Raw genomic sequence first — 25,453 nt, 5'->3', positions numbered from 1 at the left:
GTGTCTCAGTGCTTTATGAGTATCTAGAGAAAACAAACGCAGCAGTCAAGGCATTGGTATCCATTAATCACTTAAGGAGGGCTGGGGAAGAATTTAAGAGAATAGAGTCTCATGGGGGGGGAAACCACCCAAGCCAGCATTAATGTGGCAGCAAAACCAAAATAAATGTAGTAAAACCACATGAGACATTAAAAATACAGAAATTCAGTTTCTTGCATAATTTTGATTCTGCCCTGGCTTTTGTCCTCTGTTGAACTTTGGGACTTTTTTTTTTTTTTTTGGAGGGGGAGCTTTTTAAAAACATTTATATGCGTGTGTGTGTGTTCCCCAAATATATTCAAGTCCTTTTTTTAATGCTTCACCAACACACACGCCTGAGAACAAAGTATGCATTTATTCTGCTAGTATTTATAGATCCAAAATTTTGAGACAATTCTACCATTAAATAAAGTCCTAAAGAGGGCTACTTCTAGAGAAAAAACCCATTTGTTGAAACATTGCTGAGATAGATAGTCAAATGTGTATTACTGCAGAGGTAGGAAGGAGGTAAAGAGAGCATTTACCCTGGCTTTTAAGTGAAGGGCAACAACAGATCCCTGAAAAATTCTTCCGCGTTTTGCGCTATCTTTAAGAACGTTGTCCGGGGAGCGTTATCAGTCTTGCAGCTTAGCGAACGGCCCGGCGCTGCGGGGCTGGCTGAGGGGCCGGCGTCCCCCCGCCCGCCGCTGCCCTTCCCTCGGCGTGCGAGAGCCGGGGAGGGCAGCGGGGCGGCGCGGGGCTCAACCTCGGCCAGAAGCAAACGTGCCACTGGCAGGGGCAGGTTTTCCAAAGGGCTTTTAAGGAGGAGGAGGAGGAAGCCCTCCGTTCTCCTCCCCCGCATTACTTACATTACTGACTGCGATGTCAGGCGATTAACGGGAAACGGGGACGGAAAGCGAAACCGGCCGCCGCCGCCTCTCCCCCTCCCGCCCCCCCGTTCGGGCAGCCGCCGCACAACGCGGAGCGAAGGTCGGGTTTCGGTTGCTGGCGGGAGGGGACAGCCCCCCACCCCGCCCCGAAGCGGGTTTTGAGCGCGCCCGAAATCACTGAAGCGATCGGGGAGCCGCTTCGTGAGGGGAAGCGGGAGCCACCCGGTCAACGCTTCCCCTTTTACTGGACTCGGCACCTTCCTCCTGGCAGCCCCGGCCATGTTAGTCAGCCATTTTATTCAGCCGTGACTCAAAACCACGACCTTCGGCTCTGTGCTGTGCGGAGAGGAACGGAACACCGCGACCCCAGAGCTCAAGCGGTCAAGGAACGCGTGCCCTCAGAACCACTTAAAAACCCCAAACCCGAGCTTTGTGGAAGCCACTCCCACCGGCTGCTCTGGTCTCCCCGGGAGGGGGAAGGAAGCGGGGCCAGCTCCCCGCCCCTGGCGCCGAGCCCGTCCCCTGCGCCCCGGCCCTCGGCGACACCCCGCGCTGCCGGGAACGGCCGGGCGCGGGGGCAGGGAGCCGGGCGCTTAACGGCCGCGGCAGGCGGGCCTCGCCGTCACGGCGCGGCGGGGGCGAGGAGCGAGGGCCGGCAGCCAATCAGCGGCGGCGGGACGCCCCCTCCGCCCCCGGGCGCCCCGCCCTGCCCCGCCCCCCCCCTGCGCCGAGCCGCCCGTTGCGGCGACCAGCTCCGGAGGCCGTCGGGCTGCCTTGGCCGCGCTCCCCGCCGCCGCTCCGCCATGTGGCCGCTGGCCGCTTGGGTGCTGCTCAGCGCCGTGGGCGCCGGTGAGTTCTCGCCGCGCTCTCTCTTTCTCTCCCCTCCCCGCGTCGTCCGGCCCCTGCGGCTGGGCCCGCGGCAGTTGGGCCCGAGACACCGTGTGTCCCCCCCCCCCCCCGGCCTCCCAAGGGGCTCTGGTGCAGGCGAGGCCCCGGGGGGCGAGGGCGGTGTGAGGGAAGGAGGCCGGAGCCGCCGCCTTCCCTGGCCCGCGCAGCCGTTGGGCACGCGGGAAAGGGAGGGGCGGGTGTCGCCCTGGCGGCGGGGGGGGGAGTACGGGGGGGGGGGGCGGACGGGACACGAGGCGGGGCGGGACGGGTCGCGAGGCGGCCGGTCCCGCGGGGCGAGCGGAGCGGAGCGGCACCAGCCCGCCCTGCCGCCGCGGTTGCGGGGGCGGGGGGGCTGCAGCTCCCTCCGCTCGGCGCGGAGGCTCGCACCGCCCCTGCCCGGAGCTCCCGACTGTGGCTGGTGACCGCCGAGCGGCCGCGGTGGCAGCAGGCGCGTGGGGGGCTGCGGTCTGCTTAGCTGTAGCTCGCCACCCGCTGGGGCGGGCGTCCTCCAGCCCCACGCCATGCCGCTTTCCTCGTCCTCCCCGGGTTTGGGGGTGGGTTGCTTCTTGCAGAAGTTGCGGGGGAGAGGAGGGACGCCGTGAGCAGCGCAAAGCTCCTCGTCTTCTTGTGCCTCGTAGCGTTAGAGCAGCTTAGCTTAATGTGCTGTCTCGGAGAAACGACGGTGGTCAAACTGATGGTTTGTTGTTCAGTTTCTAGGGTTGACGGCATTTCTTGATGTTAAAAAAAGTTTGGGTGTTGCTGATGTGTAAGACATCTCGCAATCTAACTTCTTATTTTTCTGTGCCTCGAGAAGAAACTTGGGGGGGGGGGGGGAGCGTTAAAAAAATTACAGCACTTTCACTGAAGTGCAAATGATAGATTGTTCTGTCAGTAAGCAGCACATCTAAACCTGCGTATTCAAAGCTGGTACCTAACTTCATGTCTGACCTGAGTTAGCAGTAGACTGCCTTAAATGCTGAGTGCCCTAGCATGTTTTGTAGTCAGTGAGAAATGCAGGTGTCCATCAGGTGCAACTACCAAGTTTAGCCAATTTTACCATAATGTGCTCTATTCCCAAATTTGCACTGTATATATCATTTGAAACAGCCTTTCTGTGGCAGCTTCACAACTGCATATTCTTCAGAAGGAGGCCCCCCAAAATGCTTAGTATAAGGCTCTAAAATTGTCACCTTAATGTGACACCTCTGAGCTGATAATCCATGAAAAAGTTTGAGGCTAGGAGTCCACCTAGTAGTCTACTGCCTGCAGAAGCTGGGAACTATTGCCAAAGGGTTCTGATGACTTCCTCATACGACAAGAAGAATGTCGGAAGTTGATAGTGGAAATACCTGTAGTAAGCAGTCAGGTTCCCTTTAGTGAGATAGCAGCTACGCAGGCTCTTCTACTAAAGCAGTCAGATTTGCAGAGGACAAAACCCGCAGGTATTTGTCTGTGTGCTTCTGCTGGTGCCTGTCTGCAGCCTGCTTGTTATTTCCCCAGCACTCTGCTGGTGGAGCAGTTCACATGAGTACTTCTTAATTGGCTTCAGGCAAAATATGCCAGCTCTCATAGACTACACAACAGCAAACCGCTGGAATCAGTAATTTACATCTCCCTACCAGTCTATGCTAATACTAGGGAGAAAATTGTGATCAATTTGTTTTAATTCGTTCAAGACGGTGGTTTTATTTGCTTTGGTAAATATTTGGAAGTATAGTTGCTTCCTTTAGTTGAAAATTAACTTTCTCAGTGAAATGGAGACAGTGGTGAATAATTCTTCCTACGAAATGTAAATGTGCTAGCTCTAAAGGAGAAAAAAACCCAAACCCCAACAACCACACGCTCAGAAGCCTTTTATTGTGAGGTAGGGTTAAAATAAAACATGTGAAATTTATTTCATGAAGAACCACTGAAGCACTACAGCTTTTAATTGTGTGCATTTATTTTTTATTAGGGCATAGTTTCAGGTTTGGGTACAGTTTCCTTTTGTTCTGCTTTTGTTACTTTTATTTTTTGAGGTACAGTTTAAAAATGCAGCACAATGAGTAAACCAGAGAACAATTCTTTCTTCATTGTAAAGTGCTGTCATGCATAATACATATAGAGTCAGCTTATTATAAGCTTTTGATATTCAGTAGTAATCCAGTGACTTGTGTGAGAATATTAAAGCAATGTTTCAAAGATCAGTGCTTTTTAAATTTGATCTGAGACTCTTGCTTTGAAAAAAATGGGCTACTGCAAAAAGTGACACAACTTTTATTGGTCCCTGCCCTCCCTTTCCCCTAACTGAATTTAGTCATCAAATACATATCACAATTCCGAACTGGTTTATACATGTGAATACCAGTGGTTCCTCTGAAGTCACTGGAGCTACTCCAGTTTGTAAGTCTGTGTGCTTACAGTATTAGGGTTGTGGTCTTGTTTTACAGTACATATCTTTTCCCATATTTGGTTTTCTCAGGTGGATATAGTCAAGCATTTTGAATGATTAATTCCACTGGGACTTCGGAGAGTAATAGCTATTATGACAGCTATTAAACTAAGTTACAATTTCACACAAACAAGGAAAGATAAAGAAAATAAAAGATTCAAAGCCTTCGTATTTTGCAGTCAAGCTAGTTTAATTAACCTCTTCTGGTTCCTGGTGTAATTTAAATACTGATATTATAATTTTCGGTGTTCTCAGGAACTGATGAATAGATCTTCATTTCCAATAAAATCTCAGCATAAGATTTAGGTCTTTCTTGAAACAGTGGTCAGTCAATACTACTGTCTGTTTTAAAACTGTGGTGCAATGTGGGAGGGAAATGGTAAAAACCAACAGTGATAAGATAGTCCTGTGTTGTGGTGATTTTTTCATTACCTGCATTGAATGATAATTGTTATTAGCATTAATCACAATGATTTACAACACAGGTTGTTTATTGTTACAAATTATCCATTTTCAATTCTATTGTGTATACACTCAAATACAAAGTAAGTAATAATCTTATTTAATATATAGTATTGTGTGTGCACCTCCTCCATCGGAAAGGAAAAGAGAATTTGCAAGAAACTATCTAAACCTATGGGCATTTGGCTCCACCTTCAGAGATAAGAAGGAACACATAAAAAACCTTTGACTAAGCTGCCCTGCCTGCCTTCTCTCAAAAGTGTAAAAGTAGAATTTTTTCCCTGTGTCCTTAACGAACTGTAAAGGATACTTGTGTGGAGCTGATGCCTGGACCTCTGGTTTTAGATACCTGTGTGATCAGCAGCAAAAATCTGAACATCAGTGGGACAGCCTGTGATTAATGTTAGTGTATGCTTTGCAGAAACCAGGCCTTAATGTAGTATTTCTGCATATGGCATTTTAGGGGAAGTGTCCAAGGAAGTGGCAGCCCAAAGTTTTCTTACTTTAATTTATGACAGGTTATGGTATCCGTACATTAAATGGGTGTGAGAATGGCTAAGTCTGTGTAGAGGGGCTGTGATAGAATAATAATGATGCCTTTTTTCCTTCTTTTGTTACTCCCTTAAAGCATGGTTCTATTTTGTGTTTTCGTGGGAGAGTTTGTTCTGTTTTCCCAAGTCACATGTTGTAATTCTTTTTTCCTTCTCTTGTATATTAAGAAATAATTCTGAATGTGTTAATTTTCATTTTTCTTTATAGGTTCTGCCCAGTTGATATTTAGTGTGACAGATGTTGTTGAAAAAACTGACTGTAATAAAACTGTCGTGTTACCTTGCTATGTGACTAATCTAAAGGAGAACAATGCAAATGTCATGTTTGTTACATGGAAAAAACAAGGAAAAGTAATTTTTTCTTTTGATGGAGCAAGACAGGAGTTTTTCAGAGATCCAGCGGTTCCGTCAGCTAACTTGGTATCTCGGGCGGATTTACCCAAGGGTATTGCCTCTCTAATGCTTAACAGCGCAGAAGCAGATGTTGGAAATTACAGTTGTGAAGTAACAGAATCAAACAGAGAAGGAGAAACAAGAGTTGAACTTAGAAAGCACTCAGGTGAGTTGTCTGCCATTGTTTTAGAACCTGTTGGGAGAGAAAACAAGCAAAATCTTATGGGAAAGAGAAAAATCATGAGTATGACAATATATTACTTTAAATTGAAAATACAAAAAATGTAGCACCCATGCCTTCTAACTTGAATGCTAATATGAGTTATTTTGGATTAAGTTATAGGGGAGTGCTTCTGTGGGAAAGATCTGAACACATTTTTTCATTCTGTAATGATGTCTGAAGATCACTTGTCTAATACAGTAAAGTCTGTGCTTTCCCACATCTTTCAGATTATATAGTTGGTGATATTTTCAGCATCCTCATGTTATTGCATTACACACTGAAACATATTCCTAATATCTTTGTAATACTGAGACGTATACATCCATCACAGTGACTGCAGAGATCTTTTCTGTGAAGAATTGCATCTTGCAGTCTTTAGCTATGCTGGAAAAGTTACAGATAGAACTAATGGAAATTCTGTATAAGAGCTCTAAAACTTGATCTGAAGGCATGCAGTTTTCCAGTGAGGTTGAAAATGCTACTACTAGATGGTAACTTGTTACAGTTATCTAGCATTAAATGTTGTCCTCAGAAGACAGTGTTTAAAATAATGGTGACTGAGCGATGAATTTCTCATTTAGTGAGCCATTTTACCTTATCTTGTCAGATGCAGCCCATGTGCTCTAGCGCCTCAGCTATTGAATAATGGGATCTGCTGTACGTGTGCAGTCTGTCTAGTATTCTGCAGAAGGGACAGTTTCACTGAACGTATGTGTGTATTGTTTATCTGTTCTGCACAGGAGACTTGCTTCTTGCTTCTGGAAAGCTTCTCAGAAGCACTGAATGTGTTACATATGTGTAGCACATGGAGTCTTACCTGTGCACTGTAGAATTGTCCTAGAATGTTTTTCCTATTAGTTTTTGAAATTGTCATTAAAATTATGAAGCTCAAACAGATGTTACTTGTGTCCTGCTGCAAACATCTGTGTAATTCACAGTTGGGTCTAATTATTAAGTTAACTATATACACTGCAAAACAATGTGATCTTGAAATGGATTCAGAGGGGCGCAGCCACTGAAAGGGTGAGGGTGCTACAAAATCATTCGGTTCTTAGAACACTGCAAAAACAGGGGAAGAGGTATAGGCAGCTTCCTTCCTTCTCTTATAGCTTCTTCCTTACTCAACATTTTTGGACTGTGTTTGCCATTCAGTGTTAAGCTCTAGAAGAGGAGGGTGTAATAGAATCAAGTACCATTTGCAAGTTTTATTGTTTTATTTTTACTTTCTATGTGTTTAGAATTTTGAAAGTGGTATAAAGACTACAAAGCAGGAAACTGATGTAATTTTTCTAATTTCATTTTCTAGTTGTCAGTTGCGGCGAGGAAAATACCCCAACACCAAAGGAAAAATGTGGTTGGTGAAGAACTTATAGTTGAGAGGTCACATTAGGTTTGAGGGTATATGCTAGAAAATGTAAAACTTAGTCTTAATGTTTGAGGGTTTAGCTGAAGGTAAAACAGTCGCTTATTCTCTCTTTAAATTTTTCTGCATAACTTTTTGTTGTTTGTTCCTCAGTGTTCTAAAGAGACTCTTGAGATAATAAGCTGATAGAAGAAAGTGTAGCAAGTTGGTTTTGAAAAGGGTTAGTGAATAATGGAAATCCTGTACCAGTCTTCACTCTGTCATTTCCAAGCAATGAATTCATGCTGTCACTTCTAATATGTTCCAATTGATGCTTTTGCAAAGATAGTCTTATAAGAGCCAACTATTCTCCATCTCACTTTACAGAATTCCTGGATTCACCTAGGAAGTGGGTAGCAGAGTGAGCAAGATTTCTGTGCCAGTGCCCTCGTCTTGGGGCACACTCTTTCCTGATCAGTTATCTTCACAGGAGAGTGACTATAAAGTTTCCCCTTTTTCTTTTCTTTTCCTCTTTTTCTCTTTTCTCCCCTCTTTTCTCTTTTCCTCTTTCCTCCCCTCTCTTCCTCCCCTGTTTCCTTTCCTTTTTCCCCTTCCCCTCCCCTCCCCTTCCCTTCCCCGCCCCCCCCCCCCCCCCCCCCCCCATGTCTGGAAGTCTCTCCTGTTAGTTTGAGAACAGACTTCCTTATATTGGCTCTCAAAATAGTACTTTTCACCAGTAGTTTATTGCTATAAAGCACCAGAGTAAGGGAAATGTATTACCAGGAAAATGTGTTCAGCTGTTTCCCTTATTTGCATGTTGCATGTACCAGCAGCATTGCAAGCATTTCCATACAGGAAGTGTTTTCAGACTCTTGAGACTGGACCGTATGTGGTTCCATGTTGCATGCTGAAGTCCTAGCAGATACCAGGCTTTATAGCTGCTTTTCTTCTATTTGTAATACCTGGTAGCGTCATCTGGAAATGCTACAGAAGAAGTGAAGCTGCTTAGAGTCTCTGCTTGCAGATACTTTCAGTTCATTAATAATTCTCAGTGACATTGAACAGCATTGCTGTGATTTGCCTGTAGGATTTGGCTTATCTGGAGAATGGCAACTGTGCATTGAAGTTACTGTTCAATATTAGTTGCTTTTTTGAAAATGCAAATGAAGCAAAAAGCCTTCCTTTAAACAGTTAATTAATTTAGGCTGCTTTTGCCGATAAGGAAGCTGGCAGATACTCCTCCATTTTTCTGCCTTTAGTATTGTCGTTGTTTAACCCCAGCCAGCAACTAAGCACCATGCAGCTGCTCACTCACTCCTCCCCCTTCCTAGTGGGACGGGGAGGAGAATCAGAGAAAAAAAAAAAAAAAAAAAAGGTAAAACTTGTGGGTTGAGATAATAACAATTTAATAACTACAGTAAAATAAAATATAACACCACCACCAATAATAATAATTAAAAAGGGAATATTCAAACAAAAAAAACCCAAGAAAAGACAAGTGATCCACAATGCAGTCGCTTGCCATCTGCCCCTCCCAGCCAACTCCACCCAGTTATAAACTGAGCATGGCGTTCTATGGTATGGAATATCCCTTTGGCTAGCTCAGGTCAACTGTCCTGGCCATGCTCCCTCCCAGCTTCTTGTACACCTGCTTGCTGGCAAAGCACGGGAAACTGAAAAATCCTTACCTTAGGATAAGCACTACTTAGCAACAACTGAAACATCAGTGTGTTATCAACATTATTCTCACACTAAAACCAAAACACACTGTACCAGCTACTAAGAAGATGATTATTCTTCTTAGTAATTTAGTCTTAGAGAAAGTCTTTAGTCTTAGAGAAAAAGAACTCTATCCTAGTCGAAACCAGGACAAGTGTATGTTGTGATTTCCTTGTATTTATGTTATAACCACAATAGCTTCTTCTGTGACACCTTGCCCAGGGAGGGGAGGGGTAAGAGAGGAATTTGTGAATTTAAAACCGTCCTCAAGGTATTTACTTGACTTTGAAAGTTGTGAGGTATTGCTACTTAATTCCATGTTTCTGGAGCTGCCGATACAGCTTTTAAATATGGAGAGTAAGTGCAAGGAGTATGCATCTAAATGAAGATTAGAAATTTCTTTGGAAGCAAGCGTGCAAGCAGAGGGATGGTGGCAAGTATAATGTAAGAAATGGAGACTTTGGATTTCACTGAGCGAGTCTAAATGAAGTTACAAGCAGAGATGCAAGAATCAACTGCATTTTCTAGTTCAGTGGAGATATTTTCAGAATTTTATGTTGGAAGGTGGCTTACATGGTCTTACAGCACGAATGACTGAACAGCCTAAGGCATCCAAGATGCAGGCGGAGAAAAAAGGCTAAGTGGATGATGGTGGCAAGACCTAAAGGAAAATGTGTGATTTCTGAAATTAACAAAGTACTGTTTCCTTCTCATTTAAGTTAGCTCCTGTATTCCTTATCACACATCTGGATTTCTTCAGGGATCACAGCAGTTGGAGGTAGAATAGGATAGCTGGGGAAGCACTAAATTGAACTTTTCCTATCTTTCCTGCTTAGCCTAAATACACTGTTTTTCTGATCTACTGTGCTGTTTGTAGTTCCACAAGCTAACTAGGTTGTACTATCAGACAATAGCATAAACATATCCTCTGCTCCAGTGGAGGTTAAGACCTCCAGTTTGGAAAATGTTAGGGTAACTAGAAATACTGAAAAAAGATTGTCACATATAAGATCAGAGTGAAAAATACATGGGTATAAATCATAGCTTTCTTAACCTATTATACTCTTAATGTTAACTATTACATACAGTATTGAGTAATCTAGAGCATAGCCTAAAAGGAGCAATAAATGTAAAGCTAATAACCTCAGTTTTTGTTTTCTTTCTGCCATTTTTCTTTGTTTGTTCTCTAGGATCATGGTTTCTTCTAGTGGAAAGGGCTATCATCATAGCGTTGCTGTTCTTAGTTATTATTTTGTGTTCGGCTCAGTTAAGTGTTATTGGTAAGTATTGACTCTTTAACTCTTTGTAATTATTGATTTGTTCTAAAAATCACTTGTGTGTGCAAAGGCATCCGTGTAAGATGAAAGATGGTCCTTACATCTAAAAGATGTGTGGTAGAATTGATCCAGATAATGCACAGAGAGGTGGTACGTCTGCTTTGTCAAATAACTTGGTGTTTGGTTTGCTCTGGAATCCTCTCCTGATCATCCACGCTGTTACATACTTTCGTTTCTGGGCTTGCTTTTGGCATGAAACAGTTACCACCATGAGAGAGTTAACTCCTATATAGTTCTCAAGATAGTCCCTAATAAGCACTGTTATTTACAGGCTTGGTCAATAAGAGCACAACAAGCTACGTTCTTCTGCGCTGCATAGTCCTCCATTTCCTTTTCAGTGAGCCCTGCACTCTTTCAGGACATACACATTTTTGGCATCCAGCTACGAAAACACTATTCTGCCATAGCATTTGCAGAGTTTGGGACCTTTGAACTGAAAACATGACTTCATCAAAAAGATGTGTGTTTTGAGGCTTCAGTGTGCCCTATAGTGCCACAGTCATGCAGTGTGAATGCAGGCACGCTGTCATAGGGGGTTTAGCCCTAAGCAGTAGGATCTGGGCCAGTCTGCTCTATTTGCTTGGAGGCCAGGGGTTGCTTTCTGGGGTTAAGATTTTTAGCAGCTGTATTTCTTCATAGACAAAGGTATGATGTGCAGCCTAAAGGGTCTGTGTTTGCAGCTAGTCTACCCTGTGGTGATGTTTCTGCTGCCAGTACTGTTGCAAATGATGAGCTTTTTTGCACATGTGTAATTTTTGTGGGGTATAATTGATAATGTCTGCTGTCATTGGTTAGAACAAGGAAGCTTTTCTTCACTGTTGGTTCACCATGGCATGATTGAATCATTAGAAAGAGAAGGTTGTTTCATTTTTATGGTCACAAAATCAATATTAGAGAAGGATGGTGCTCTCTTAATGTAAAATTGTTCATTGGTCTTTTAGCACTGGCTGAGTTAGAATTTAACACTGGCGTCAATTATTCTGTTAAATGTTTTTAGAAGCAATACGTTTACCGGTGTCAGACACCCTTAGATGTTCTTTATACACTGGTGTCTAACATCTATGCAATGTAGAGTGTTTTTTATGTCCTAGTCTTTCAGAAGGTTCCCTGTGATGGAATTTGTTACATCAGTCTTTGAGTTTTTTTTCAGCCTTTTTCAATTTGTAGACTTCTAAAAAATAAAAATTAAAAAAAATTCTGCTTAAGAGTCGAGTCCGTAAGAAATTGAAAGAAATAGCACTCAGTGATTTATAGTAATCACATACATATTCAACCATCTCTATATATTTTTCTTATTACTTTTTCATGAACCTTCGAAAATGGTACGTGACTCTTCAAGAGGTCAGAGGTTGAAAACTAATACATATTTTTTAAATTATTTTATTTCCATAATGTTAGATTCCTCATTTTCCTTATTGTTTATAATGGTTTAGGAGTCTGATGTGTCCAGGAATTGTCATTGCCTTGCATTTGTAGCAGAACTTTAACATTTTTAGCATTTTGATAGGAAAGTAATAATTGTCCTGAAATATGCATGGATACATCCATGGAGAAGCACTGTCGTTTTACAGGAGTAAGTCGAGCCTGCTTGGATTTTTTTGCATCTCCGTACTTTATTGTGAGGTCTGTGACCTCTGGGGGGAAAAGTAATTGTGCTACCTCTAACTTAATAAATGTGGGTGTACTTACTGTTTTTGTTGGTTTTTTTTTCCTTTAATTTGCACTGTTTTAGTTAACCTGTGAATCCCACAATGCTACAGTATACCTTCAAATAGTTTGTTAAACTGGTTGTTTTTTTTCTGTGTAACACTTGGCACTATATGTTTTCTTGGTTTTGTGTTTTATGGGAGGGTGGTGGTTTTGGTTTTTTTGGCGGGGGGTGTTTTGTGTGGGTTTTTTGTTGTTGTTTATTTTTTCTTGGTTTGGGGTGGGGTTGTTTTTTTTTTTTTTTTTTTTTACAGGATTGGCTTTTAGGATTTAAGTATAGTGTATCAGTTACTTATTTTTGCGTTTGTGTCTTGCTTTCCTTATTTAGCATACTTACAATGTGGAAAAAAATGTGAATTTCCAGTACAGATATGCAGGAAGTTTTTACTATTACTACTATTCCAAATAAGTTTTTGGTTTAAATGACAGTAGTACTTGAGAGTATGACTGAGGTCCTGTTGTGTTAGGCAATGTGAATATAATGAAAGATAGAGTTTTAATTATGAGAGAGAGTATTCTGTAACCCTTCCATAGATAAGATACTATTAAAGATTTTGTCATACATACCTTGTAGAATATTTACTGTATTCTCATGATTATTTTTTTTTTGTGCTAATGCAGTGCATGTAAGCGGGATGTTAATTCTGTACGTGCTCCTTCTTTTTCTTTTTGAAGTTACTTACAGTATTTGTTTGTTCTGTTTGTGATTACCAATTTCAACATATACCAAGGTTGTTGGTATATGAATTTTCAAGCTTGGAGCAAGAGCTGCCTTTTTTTCTGTCTTAGTTTTAGCAGTGTATAAGGCAGTAACAAACACAGCTTATTATGATGTTGTATTTGTATTGTTCCTTCTTTTCCAAAGACTACTAAAGTGCTGTTGCTTTGAAACCCTCCACTGGAATCAACCCTTTCTGAGATGGCAACTATTTAGCAGTGCAGTTTTACTGAAAATTAGTCTTGTCTGTGGCATCTGAACATGCAGGCCATCCCTTATCTACTCATCCTCAAAGCATTCTGGTGAGATGGGAACATCACCCTGTTCCCTTGGGGACGGAGGTGATACATCTGAGCTCACACAGTGTCACGGAGAAGAGAATTAAACCTGGGATTTCTAAATCCCTGTCTGACACTCACCTGGGTAACAAATTCACTGTAACGTTATTTAAACGTCAGTAGTGCATCCACTTGAATTAACGTGTACTATGTCCCAGAGTAATTTTGATAACATATCACCTGAAATGTGTAGAAGGTGGAATTAAGAATTTTGACTAGAACACCAATGCCAGGTTTCATTTATCTGAGTAAGCCATATTAACCATGTCAAACAATGAAAACAACTGAAATCTTGGTAGTATACGTAGTTCTAATTTTTTAGTAGTTTGTTCCTTCGTTTAGGACAACAGTCCTAATCATAAAATCGGTGTATTTTAGTGAAAGAATCTGTATGTCTGATTGTTTTCCTCTCTGTCTCTCTTTGTTTTGTGTTTAAGCATTAAAATATGAAATTGTACCTAAGAAGAAAACGGGCATTCTTGTAGCAAGTTTCATCTTCACAGTTGCTGCTGTTGTAGGCACTGTTCTTTTTGTCCAAGGTAAGTGTATTAAAATTGCCTTCCTAGTCTAAGGGAATAAGAGCACAAATGAATCTCTTCCATGCAGTAGTATCAAAGTTGTTATTAATTGCGATCTGCTAATTTTAAAATGGAAAAAAGAAATTACAGAATACAACAGAAACAGCATTGTAGTTGTCAGGCCTACAGATGATCATAGGGAGATACAGACTCCAAATTTATTTCTATTTTCTGTCCTGCTACCTTGGATGAATATTAGGGGCTAGGGAGTGACTTCTGCTGCTTCAGTGGGATTTTTTTCTGGACCCTAAAAGCTTGGTGATACTAATAATTTACTTTTGTTGCTTTGTTCCAATCACGGATTTCTGTTTTATTAATTTCCATACAAATGTTTGCAGGTGGCTATACTGCACAGAATCAAGCTGGTCTTGGCCTAATTGTAGTCCCTGCTGTGATTTTGGTACCACTTCAATACTTAATGTTTGGAATTGGTGAGTATTTATTTCTTCACTAGCTTGAGAACACACTGATAGAAAAACTGAGCTCCACCCCCCCATAATCTATATACTGTTTTCATTTTTATAAATAGGTGCTATGATAGGGCCCTGGCTTCCTGACCTTCTTAGTATCTCAAAACAAAATGTTTAACCTGTGTTTGTTTGGCTAAGTTGCTTCAGAGAAGAAGTATAAGTTACCTGCTTGAAAAACAAGATTTAGGGTAGGATGTCCGAGTGATTCCTGCTCTTTCTTCTTGGGTCTTGGAACTGAGATGAATAAATAACTCAGAATGTGTGTGTTTCATTTTTTCTACTTGTGGTTTATTTATAATTTTATTTATGTACATAAATTTTTGTGTGTGTGTATACATACAAGAGCCCTGAATGACTTGCAGTCACTTGTGAGTTTTGATACCACACTGGCTGGCTGAGCTTGGAATTTAGGAGAATCTGATTTCTAGCTTTATGTGAATGATCTACCTTTTGTGTCTCTGTAGTTAAACTTCAAAAACTACAATTTTGTTTCTCTTTCTGTCTTTGCCAGTTTTCGAGAGTCTACAGCAAGCAACATTTGCTCTGATAGGTTTGCAAATTCTTGGTTATGTAATTGCTGTGGTTGGTTTTGCACTGTGTGTCTCAGGTAAGCAATTTATCTTCTGTAAAAGTGTCTTTACTTTTGTCAGTACCTGATGTTTGTTTGTTTGTAACACTAAAATGCTGTGAAAGTGGCTTCACTACATTGAGTGTTAGCAAGTAACTTCTGTAAATGTACTTTAGGACTACTGTGTTAATGCTCTTTTATCTGGTGAAAGAAGAATAGCCCAAAGGCAGTATTACATATCATTTTCATTAGTATGTCTATATCCAGCATGTGTTCTATGAACAGTTGCTTAAAAAAAAAAAAAAAAAAATTAATTGTTTTAATTTTGCAACAGTTAGTGCCCTAAAGAGTCACCTAAAACCAACACTGACCTTTATTACTGTTGTTCTTACTGAGGCCTAGGGTATTTAGAAACTAAGAGTCATAATAATTTTTTCATATTCAATGAATAAATCAGAAATTCCTTGTTAATCTCCACTTGGATGCAACTGATAACCAAGTTGCTGAGAAACGAATACCATTGAAACAGCCTAAGAAGGCAAACACGGAGACAGTAAACTTGGACGTGTTCTTGGACTGTTTTAAGTCTGGTTGTGGCTGGCATTCTGTTTCAGCACTGAGAAACAGTCAGTGTTGTCAGGGAATACCAACTAAACGCCACACACAGTGATACCTCTTATCCCTGCCTCTAACCCTCCCTTTGTCCTCTGCTTGCCTTCCCCTCCACCCACTAGAAAACCCCACAGCAGAGAAAAGGGTGAATTTAGGACTAGGCATCCTTGGCAGTATATTTAGTAGTAGAATACATACTCGTGTTCATTGGAAGCACTTTATACCCCTGATTTATTGTTTCATAGAGACAGTCTTAATTTTATTCGTTTATTTGGTTGGGGATTTAAGAAAAACTGTTTCTCCTTGAAGTGGTTTCTAAAGGTTTGTCTAATCTGAGTGAAATGACAGACCTTCAGTGATTTGAGTTTTATGCTTATTGTTTAGTATTTACAGAAGTATTTCTAAGGGGTACCTAAGTGTTGTCAAATGTAATAGTAAAATAAACTGGTGGGAGACTTCTGGTAAAGCATTAATCCTCTAGCGTAATGCAAAATGGAGGATGTTTTTATAATGTTCTCAAATGAAAGGCTCCCTAGTTTTTCAGGGTGACCTTTGCACAGGTCACATAAGGTAGATGTTATCTGTATCTCTGGAAGTTTAGCTCAATGACCCTTAAGTGTCAGTAGAAATAGCTCATCCTAGGTTGAGCTCACAGACAGTTGCAATGACTTCAAGTCCGTGGAAACAAGGATCAGACAACAAGGAGTTTCTGTAGTGAACTGTGGTTAGGTTGTAATAGCCTGTTCCCACTCTGTGATACCCCTGTAAACATGGAGCATTCCTGTTATCTCTGGTGGATTTGCCTCAGAACTACCCTCATATTCTGCTCCCTTCTTCCCTTTTTTACTCTGTTCTATCAGTAACAGTATTGTATTCTGTGGTCTAATGCAATTATAGTTCCAAACAATTGGGATTGAAGATACAAGTTTAAATTTAAAATACAATTAATGAAAGAAAGTTGTCAGTTGCAGTGAATGCCAGTAGAATAGCTAAACTGTAGTAGAATAGTACAGTTAAGCAGGAAAAAATCAGTAAATGCCTCTGTATCATTAAAGAATCTATACAGAAAAAGATGCAGAAGTAGTTCTGGGATAGCTTTGAAAGATAAATTAATCATGTGTGTTTTTATCAGGCTTATTTATTTTAGTATTCAGTTACATCCAAAAATAAAAGTTTGTGCTTTTACTTGTATTGGGTGATGCAGTTTCTTTTATCGTATTTTTAACAGCCTGTCCTCCGTTACATGGGTCTGTTGTGATTGCTGGCTTAGCTATTATGGCTATTGCAAATTTGCTTAGTCTGGCTTACGTATTTATTATGGGTAAGTAACACCTAATATTCTGCCTTTTTTTTTTTTTTTTTTTTAGCATTTAAATATTCAGAAGAGCAGTTTTCTCTATTGTACTTTTCAGAGGTAGACACAGCTTATTTGAACATAAGGTGTGATTTCACAATTACATAGTTTAAAAATCACTGAAAAGTTGTCTGTATGTATTGGCTTTGTTTCATAGAGCCTGTGGGGAATCTTGAGTAAAGAAATTTACAGTTTATCATAATAAACTGTCTTGAGATGGACACAACCAGGTTTCTTAAGTAAGAGTGTTTCAGCTGTAGGACAGATGTTGCTGTTTAAGCTCTGCATTTACACAGTTGACTAGCTGAAGCTTAGAACAAAGAGAGCAAAAGGATTTCAGAGATTCTATAGAGTGGGTTATGGGATGGTGCAGACAAAATATGAATTTAAAAAAGCAAAATCTGCCTAGTGATTTCCACTGGTTGGAGGCGCATTAAAATAAGAGCGATTTGAATGGACACCTTTCATTTTAGTGAATCCTGCTTGTGCTTTATTTTAAAAGCTAGGAGCAAAGAATAGCAATACTTTGTTTCCGAAACTGGTCTGTTCCCCAGATCTCAAAAAGATAGATTTAAAGGTGTAAAAGCCAGTCAGGCCTGCTAAATAAGCAAAAAACATAGCAATGCTGTGTGATTGGAATGGTGGCATACCACAGCATAACATCATGTAGAATTTACAGCTTGGGTCTGAGAGCAGAGTGTTTATTTGTTTAAAGCTGTGCATCAAGGCTCTTCAAACAGCTTGTTAGTTTGGATGCAGAACCATGCGATTGAGGATATATTGCTTCCAGACTCAAGCTTATGTGTACAGTCAGCGCAGTCCTTGGTCTGCACTGAACTGTGCAGTCTTCCAGGTTTAGTATGTGCACACTGTGTGTGGGTATGGTCAGAAATAATAGACCCTGAAACAGGGAGGATTTCTATTAAAGAAGAAATTAAGGCAGAATGCCTAATATTTGATACCTGAGATAGGTGAAGATGAGTCAAAAATGTGAGGTGAAGCAAGCGTTTCAACAACAAAAAAAGTAATTTTTTATTGACTTCAATGCTGTGTGCTAATGGTCTGCATAAATATTGCATTTGTAGTTTGATTTTGCTGGCTGAAGAAGTCAAATGTGATTGTTGGGGTAGAATCCAGCACACCAAAATAAGCACAAAGAATAGTGTGTAGTGTAATTCATTTTTAGAGCTGAATGTGTAAATGAGACAATTCACACACTGTACATGATAAGATTATTCAGTTCCTAAACAGAGGAGTGCTTAGAGGCTTTAAGAATTTGCAGATCATCATATTAAGTAGTTTTGGTTAGGGGAAGCTTCAATTTTGTGTGTTGATACTCTGTTCCAAGTTTTATCAATAGGTATTTTTATTCAGTTGATGATGACATTTATTCATCTGCCTGGTCACTTCTTTGTAATTATTTTAGGTTCCAGAATGAAAGATCATCCTCGTCCAGGGGTAAGCTTAAAATTAATAAATTTGGGGTGACTAGATGGCTCAGGGGATTGTAGTGAGATACTGAACCTTTCTTCACTAGTTCGAATTCAGACCAGGTTGGTAGCAAGCAAAAGTTCTGGCTGTGTAACAGATGTCTAATGTTGAGTGAGTTGGTGGTCTTCATTGTCCCTATTGAGTGTGTCTACAGTACTGTAAGTGGCAGCCTTACCTAGTGGCTGCTCTGACTGTTGTGCCCAAATGGGAATTTCAAGGGCTGTCACAAAAAGGTCGTGGATGTGAAGGGAACTTTGGTGTTCTTTTACAATGCACTCTTTCACAGGAATTTATAAAGACCTTTTGCTCACCTTAATAAAAATACTTTTTCATTAAGGTCAGTGCAAAATACGGTTGAATTTTTTCATCTAGGTGGCTTATAACAAAGACTTCGTTTTTTCTTTTCCTATGGTCTTTTACACCAAACCCCTTTAATAGTCTCTTGAATTCCCAGCTATACGGATGCTATAGCCTTGGATCTTTTTTCTTTTCTTACTTTCCTATAATGCCCCTTAATTTCATGAGACCATCTGAAAGCAGAGTGTCTGTCTTTAGGTAACACAGAACAAATGGAAAAGCACTTCGTTGTTTCAAGGAAGGTTTTTCAGTCAGTTTTTTTGAATTCAAGAGTAATCATTCCTAAAACAGTAATTTTCATAGACTTATGCAGTGCTTTCTGGTGATCCATGACTACGAACTGCCTGATTTCTGGAGTTCTGCAGAAGCAAGTAAAGAGGCACAACTCTATAATACCAGTAAAATTTCCTTGTAACAGGGGAGCATGGCAAATACTCTCCTTTTCAGTCTACAGCCTGAGACCCAGCTGTTGAAGAAAGATGGTTTCTAACAGTGGGGTGGGAGAGCTGACTGAATATAGGACAACAGAGATTTTTTTTTTTTCCTTTGCTTTTTCTTATCTGTTTTTCATTTTTAGGAATAGTATTTCAGAGGATTGGTCTTGCTTAGGGAAGGAATATAAGTGCATGGAGTTTTTTTTAAAAAAAAAAAAAGAAGAAGTATTACAGATACGCTTCTTTCAAAACACAATCTTGCCTTTATCTGATATGCTTATGTTTACTTGTAGAACGGAAGCAAACAGGGCAAGAGGAGGTTTTTTTTTTTTTAAACTTAGTTTTTGGTTGTAAATAAGCTTTGAAATAGAAACCAACATGCTAAATAACATCCTTTGTGGAACTCCATTCTCCTTATGAGCTGTTCTCTTCACAAGGTGGTTTTACACTGCAGCAAGGATTTGACAAATAAAGAAATAGCCACAATTATGTTGTAGTGAACACCATGTTACTCTCTGAATTGGAGACAGGAATGAAATCTAAAGAAATTTTTAAAACTTAGCAGTCATTGGAAATCTTGGCCACTACAAATAATGGTTTTTGCAGCTGCAGTTAGTGGAGGGTCAGATACAGAGGAATTCAGGTGACAATAATTTGTGCTCATGAACTTAAAGAAGTTACAGAAAGACCTAGTGAAAAACTAAGTGTGTTTATAGTATGTTGCTTGTTTCCATCAAGGAAAGCATATGTTGCTATACTTCAAGGCAATATATAGGTGTGAAGTGATTTTGAAAATAACACTTTGATTCTGTGTAATCTAAAGACTATGGAAAACTCAGTATCAGTCAAGTGCTTCATTTTGACACTGGGGCACGCTTACAAAATGATACTTGATATTTTCGAGTGTGAGGGGGAAAAGGTGCATATCTTGAATTCTGCCATCTTGACCAGTTACTGATTTTTTTTTTTTAACATTTCTGTAGATTGCGTGTGTTGTTTCTGATGATTGTCTACCAGACTAAATGCACAACTGTGGTGTATTTCCTTTTGAGGAGATTACACTTGATTGCTTGGCTACTATCTTTTTTTTTTTTTTTTAGTCATGCTGCTTTATTACTAACCATTGATCAAATCACAGAAATAATCAGTTAGGTTTTAGAGCTTAAAAGTAGTATCTGCATGCCTTTTGCTGCCACCTAGAGGTATTTCATCTGAGGAAAAAATTACAGTGGGGAAAACATAATCTGGAGAATGCAGTTATTGATTATTTAATTTTTTTCAGAACTCTAGTCATTAATTTTATTAACGTTCAGCTTTCTTCATTTTTGTAGAATCACTACTTACTGTATATGTCAATTAGAGTAATTTAACTGTGGCGAGCCAAAAGTAAACATGAAGGCTTTTTATACATATATATATTTTTAAATGTTTTGCAGAAAGCTGTAGAAGAACCACTAAATGGTAGGTGATATTCAAGGCTTATCTTCTAATTAAGGGATTAATTATGGAAAAAGGTCAAAAAATAATTCTAGTTCTCAATACAACAGCACTGAAATCGCAGATCGGTATGTGAACTTACGTGGCTCTGTGAGTCAGTAAGAGTTTGATCTCTTGATGAAATTATGCCTGCAGCTCCAGATTCCCTGTTCTACGCTACTGTGCTTGCTAGCCAGTGGCATCATTTGACTGTTTTAGGACAAGTCTAGTATCTCAGGATATTATATCCACCCTCTTCACTTTGCAAAACGTCCAACTTTTAAGAGGAAAAGAGGGGACAGGTCTTGCTGTTAATTCTTCTTCATAAGCATTTATCTTGATGGAATACTTAGGATTATAGGAAAATCAATCCTTGGCACTCTATTCTTTTGATATTTCTTTGGGTTGGGGAAACTCTTCCATGGTGTTGGGAAATTCTGGTAGTGCTTAAGATGGGGGAAATCTATGGTAAGAAAGGGATGACTCTGAATTTTTTTCTTTTTTTTTTTTCTTTTTTGCTATTCTGTTCACTAATTGGCATGCTGGCTAGTAGCAAGTTCTAACTGGAATTTTAGAATTAATCTGAATATTATTTCTGAAGCATTGCTTGCTGCTTTGCTCATTACTAATCTATTTGTTTGACTTTTAAAGATGCAAAAGGAGTGATGTTAGAATGATGGTAAGTCCAAATGTATGTCCAGTTATTTATTTTAATTAACATGTAGCTGGGGATTTTGATGTTCAGAGTTACCGAGTGCTAATATGATGAAACTTGGAGGACAGGTTTCAGTGCAGATGCTGTTCTTATTCAAGTTATATTTCACTGAAAAGAAAGAGTACATAATTTCTGTATCATATATAGGGGAAGAATGTGTATTTCTAAACAGTGAGGAGGATGAGTCAGTGAGAGAGAACTATTAAATAGTATGTTTCTGATCAAATGTGGAAAGTCAAATAGTTTGTATGCTTGCTTTATGTTTATATAGTATTTAAGATGCATGGACTGTTTCCTTGGTGGTGGGTGGTTGTATTTGGGGAGGGGGGGGGCAGTTGTTAATATAACTAAGCCTTCTCTACGTATTTAATTGGTGATCTCCCATGGAAGTTCACAGGAAAGTGGTTCAAAAGTAGACTTTCTCTCCCCCTCTGCCCCTTTAGATGTTATTTAAATTCTCTGGGTTTTGTTAGATTGTTTGTATTCCAATCAGATTTCACTCCATTTATTATTTTTCAGGGTCAGATAGTAGTGTTTAAAAATGAACAGAACTGAAACGTATCTTAATAAATTTAAGAACTGCTTAAATAACTTCAACATATTTTTGACAAACCTGAATTTTGAACTTTTAAGATCTAAAGTGCACTGTGGCTTCTGCTGCCCATTGATTATGCTTGATGTTTAAAGATCTACCAAATACTGTAAACAAAGATTTATGTTGCAGTATCCTGGCCTAACTTAAGCTCTATTCTGATTTGAAATGTCCTCAATGCTGGGATTAGTCCTTTTTGATTTTATAACAGCCTGTAAGATTGCAACACCTACTACATGTAAATAGACTCCTCCTGATTTATAATAAGCCATGAAATGAGAAAGACTGTATTAACTTGGCCCAAAATTCCCAAACTGGTACCTAAAGCAGGTAGCTAAGTTTGTGAAGATTCTTGGTTCCTGCAGCTCATATCCGTCGGAAGAGTAACAGAGTTTGCCTGGCCAGATTGCTCTCAGTGAACAGCTTATATTTTAGATTAGATGCTCAGGTTTGAAAATGAAAAAAGTCTTTTATTGATTGTTTTCTGTTCAGCAGCTGTACTTCCTTTTCATGGGAGTAGGATAAAAGAGCACTTGTTGATGCTGTTGGTACTTAATTTCTTCCTGGAAGCTGAGCAAGCTTGTCATGAGGTGTCACTAGTCCCTTAGCCCAGTACTCCTGCATCAAATGACAACATTTTGCTAGTCAGGATAAAGAGTAAGGTCACTCTAAATCTGGTAATGTACTTGAAATGTTTTTATATCATGCCACTTGTAGAAGGCATGAATTGACAATGTGACAATAAATGAGGTACGAGTTAGCTCTAATTGGAAGAAGGTGTATCAGCTGATTTTAAAAACAGGCTTCCTTACAAATACCATGTACTGCTAGGTTTATGTTACTTAAGACTACTACATGATTCATCCAAATATGCCAAAGGATTGTTTTCTAAACCAATAGGAACACAAGCACTTTGGCAGTACAAAGGACAACTGCATTGGTGTCTCCTAAACGCATTGATAAAATGTACACCAGTTAGTATAATCTGAAGTAGGAGGAGTGGAAGGTAGGTCCTGCTTCAGAAGTGGCTGTTGCTTGTTCTTCAAAGGCAGTGGTTTGAGATGAGGAAACAAAAAGATATTTGCCAGTCTGTTGCATTCAGAACTGACCAGAAGGGGGATAAGGATGGGATTAGTACAGTTACCACATACTGCTGAAGAACCAGCAAGAGTTTTGCTTAGAGATCCAATTTTAAATAAGTTGACTGTTTCCTTGGGTCGCATTTAGGCTTATAAAAACCTGCCTCTTCTAGTGCTGAGGTAGAGCTTCCAAAAGCACAGAAACTGCTAATTACCCATTTCATTTTGACTTTTAGGGTAGGGTTAGAAGTCTGTCTGCTTCTTCTGCCCTGAAAGATGGCTCCTAAAAATAACAAAGGTTTTACAGATCAAAAGCAAGGGCTCTGACTCGCAAGCTGGAGGCAGGAACCATTTGAGCTCTACCTGCTTTCTACCTTATCTTAAGTATGTCATCGCAGAGGCACAACCACCATCGCTGATGGGGCAGACAGCTAAGTCTGGTAGCTGCTACAGCTTATTCCAATTCATGAGCTGGAGCTCCAAGACAGTGTCCACTTTCCTGTTGTGCAGAGGCTGAAACATTGCTTGCTGCTAGTACCGCTCTTTTCCATTACTTCAGCACTAAGCGTGCTTTCCAAGTTTGAAATAAAAAAAAAAGTCATTTTTTTAAGCTGTAACTTAGGTAGGCTGCTCTTCCCAAACGATCTTTTCTTCTTTTTCTTTTTCTTTTTTTTTTTTTTTTTTTTTTTAATTCCCAGGTCTGCAGAGCTATGTGATGTGTGAAAAGTACACCGTTGTTGATACACCGTGGCCTTGAAGATGCACTACTCAACGAGAAGAAATTCAGGAAACTAGTTGTTTTGCATGTGTGGCAAAAGTGCTTTTGATATAAATGATGTAATTTTATAGTCACAGCAGCTGTAGCGAGGAACATGTGTGTTTGCCCACATGTGATCTTTATTTTCTTCTGTTATGGTATATATGGGATGGTTGAGGGTGAGAATATAAAAAGCACTGTTTGCCCACTACAGGGTCTCCCTGCAGTAATCCTTAGTGGTATTATTTTCAAAAACTATCATTAGTCACTGCTTCGATAATGGGCCTGCTCAGCCCAAAGATTGCAATACCATTCAGACTTTTCTTTATTTGTGTGCATGGGCAAGGTATGGTCATATGTCTATGATACACGCAGGAAGTAGAGATTGTACAAATACATCTTTTCTGACATTCAGCAAAACTTTTATAAAAAAATAAATGCTTATACACAAAGTTGCAGAAGTACAAAGTTTACTCCCAGCTCTCCTTGAGTTATTAATCGAGTTCTCCTAATTCCACGAAACAGTAGTATTCCTCTCCATGGGCAGGAGTCATGTATGCTCTGGTGGCTGATATTTTAGTCCAGTGAGCAAGCTCTCCATGCCTCTTCCGTATTCTTTGATGAGAAACTGCTCAGCTGTTGGAGCCTAATTCAGCACTGGAATTCTGGAGCACAGCAGCTAGTAATTTTCATGCTGAATGTGGTTCTTTTGTATGTTCATGTTGTACAGTGTGTGGTACTGGAAGCAATTTCAGGTTTTCTTAACTCAGTGAATTTGTAAAACTCATGGATGCTTCATAAAAATAGGAGTTGTCCTATTTAGTGTATTTTTGACAGAGTTTTAAAATCTGTTTTCTTGAATGGAAGAAGGAGCTCTTTAATTTCTGACCTGAGTTTGTGATGCTGCCATTACATCACAAATACATAAAATAGAAAGTAAGTAGGAGGAGCTGATGAGAAGTGAGGAGGCTCTGTTTCTGTGTATATATATAAGTGGTACAGTTAAAAATCAATTTTGTAGGACTTGCACATTCCATGAGATTTTACCACATTTTACAACTGTTTTGAGAGTTGTTCCAATATAGTTGGCTTCTCTTGGACTTTTATGTATACTTTGTAGAAATCTTGACACTGTCTCCTATTCATACTAAGGTAATGTATTTCAAAGGCACACATGGTTTTCTCCTTGTAACAATTTAAAACTTTGTTTGGAAAGCTGTTGCCAAACAGTAATGTAATAAAATCCATGTTTTTAAAGATTCAGAGTCATTTGGCAAGTCTCAGAGTTGGATGTTGTAAACTAGAGTTCATATCCATGTTGTGGGTGCATGTTGCAGAGATTCAGGTCTCTGCATGTTGAGCTCCAAGTCTTGATGCAGACACCTTGCATCAAGAATTCAACAAAATATAATTGAGGTATCTGATTTTACAATATTTGCTCTCATAAACAGTCCTCTTGCTAGGACTGCAGGATTGAACCACTTAAAGCAACCCATGGTCCAGCCCTCACTAAAATCAGTGGAACTGGCCACAATGAGGAGGGTTATTCATGTGATAAAGCATTTAAGAAGCACGTATGGTTTACATTGACTTCCATACCTTAAAGTTTGTCAGTGGGAGTATTCATATAATATTTGAGGTCCTATATATGAATCTTTTGATACAGGCTTTTCCGTAATCACAGCAATCTCTACCTAAAGATAGGAGATTACTCTCCATTAACAATTCAGTGTAAGAATTTACCTGATTTAAGTACCATGCAGAACTCACTATTTATAACTAGTGATTCCCTCTGGCAAGTTGAAAGTTGAGCAGTTGAGGAATAAAAAACAAACCAATGGGAATTCTCTTGAGGTATTCTGCCTTATAAAAACCATTATGTATAATAGCTTTATGTTAACTTCTGTAAAGCAAACTGCAGTAGAACCTGTTTGTGTCACTGTGGGATGAGGC

General features: G+C 39.8%; 1 protein-coding gene across 7 annotated transcripts; it reads left to right on the top strand.

Annotated features, from left to right (window-relative positions):
- Positions 1 to 921: 921 nt before the first annotated feature.
- Positions 922 to 24,757, top strand: CD47 (CD47 molecule). Of its 7 annotated transcripts, XM_030020116.2 has the most exons (12): positions 1,611 to 1,757; positions 5,449 to 5,799; positions 7,163 to 7,210; positions 10,108 to 10,197; positions 13,455 to 13,556; positions 13,934 to 14,026; positions 14,577 to 14,672; positions 16,474 to 16,566; positions 18,026 to 18,057; positions 20,318 to 20,342; positions 21,009 to 21,036; positions 23,442 to 24,757. In XM_030020116.2, the coding sequence occupies exons 1-11, from the start codon at positions 1,712 to 1,714 to the stop codon at positions 21,032 to 21,034; spliced, it is 1,002 nt and encodes a 333-aa protein (XP_029875976.1). In that variant the 5' UTR covers positions 1,611 to 1,711; the 3' UTR covers positions 21,035 to 21,036; positions 23,442 to 24,757. The 7 variants fall into 7 exon arrangements, with proteins under 7 accessions (XP_029875981.1, XP_029875978.1, XP_029875980.1 ...); XM_030020121.2 differs by lacking the exon at positions 20,318 to 20,342 and having other exon boundaries at positions 922 to 1,757; XM_030020115.2 differs by lacking the exon at positions 21,009 to 21,036 and having other exon boundaries at positions 1,610 to 1,757.
- Positions 24,758 to 25,453: the final 696 nt, after the last annotated feature.

This window comes from Aquila chrysaetos, chromosome 7 (assembly GCF_900496995.4).
Source record: "Aquila chrysaetos chrysaetos chromosome 7, bAquChr1.4, whole genome shotgun sequence".
In the NCBI taxonomy this organism is placed as follows: domain Eukaryota; kingdom Metazoa; phylum Chordata; class Aves; order Accipitriformes; family Accipitridae; genus Aquila; species Aquila chrysaetos.
Note: the sequence above shows the minus strand (reverse complement) of the source record. Positions and strands in the feature narration are given on the sequence as shown.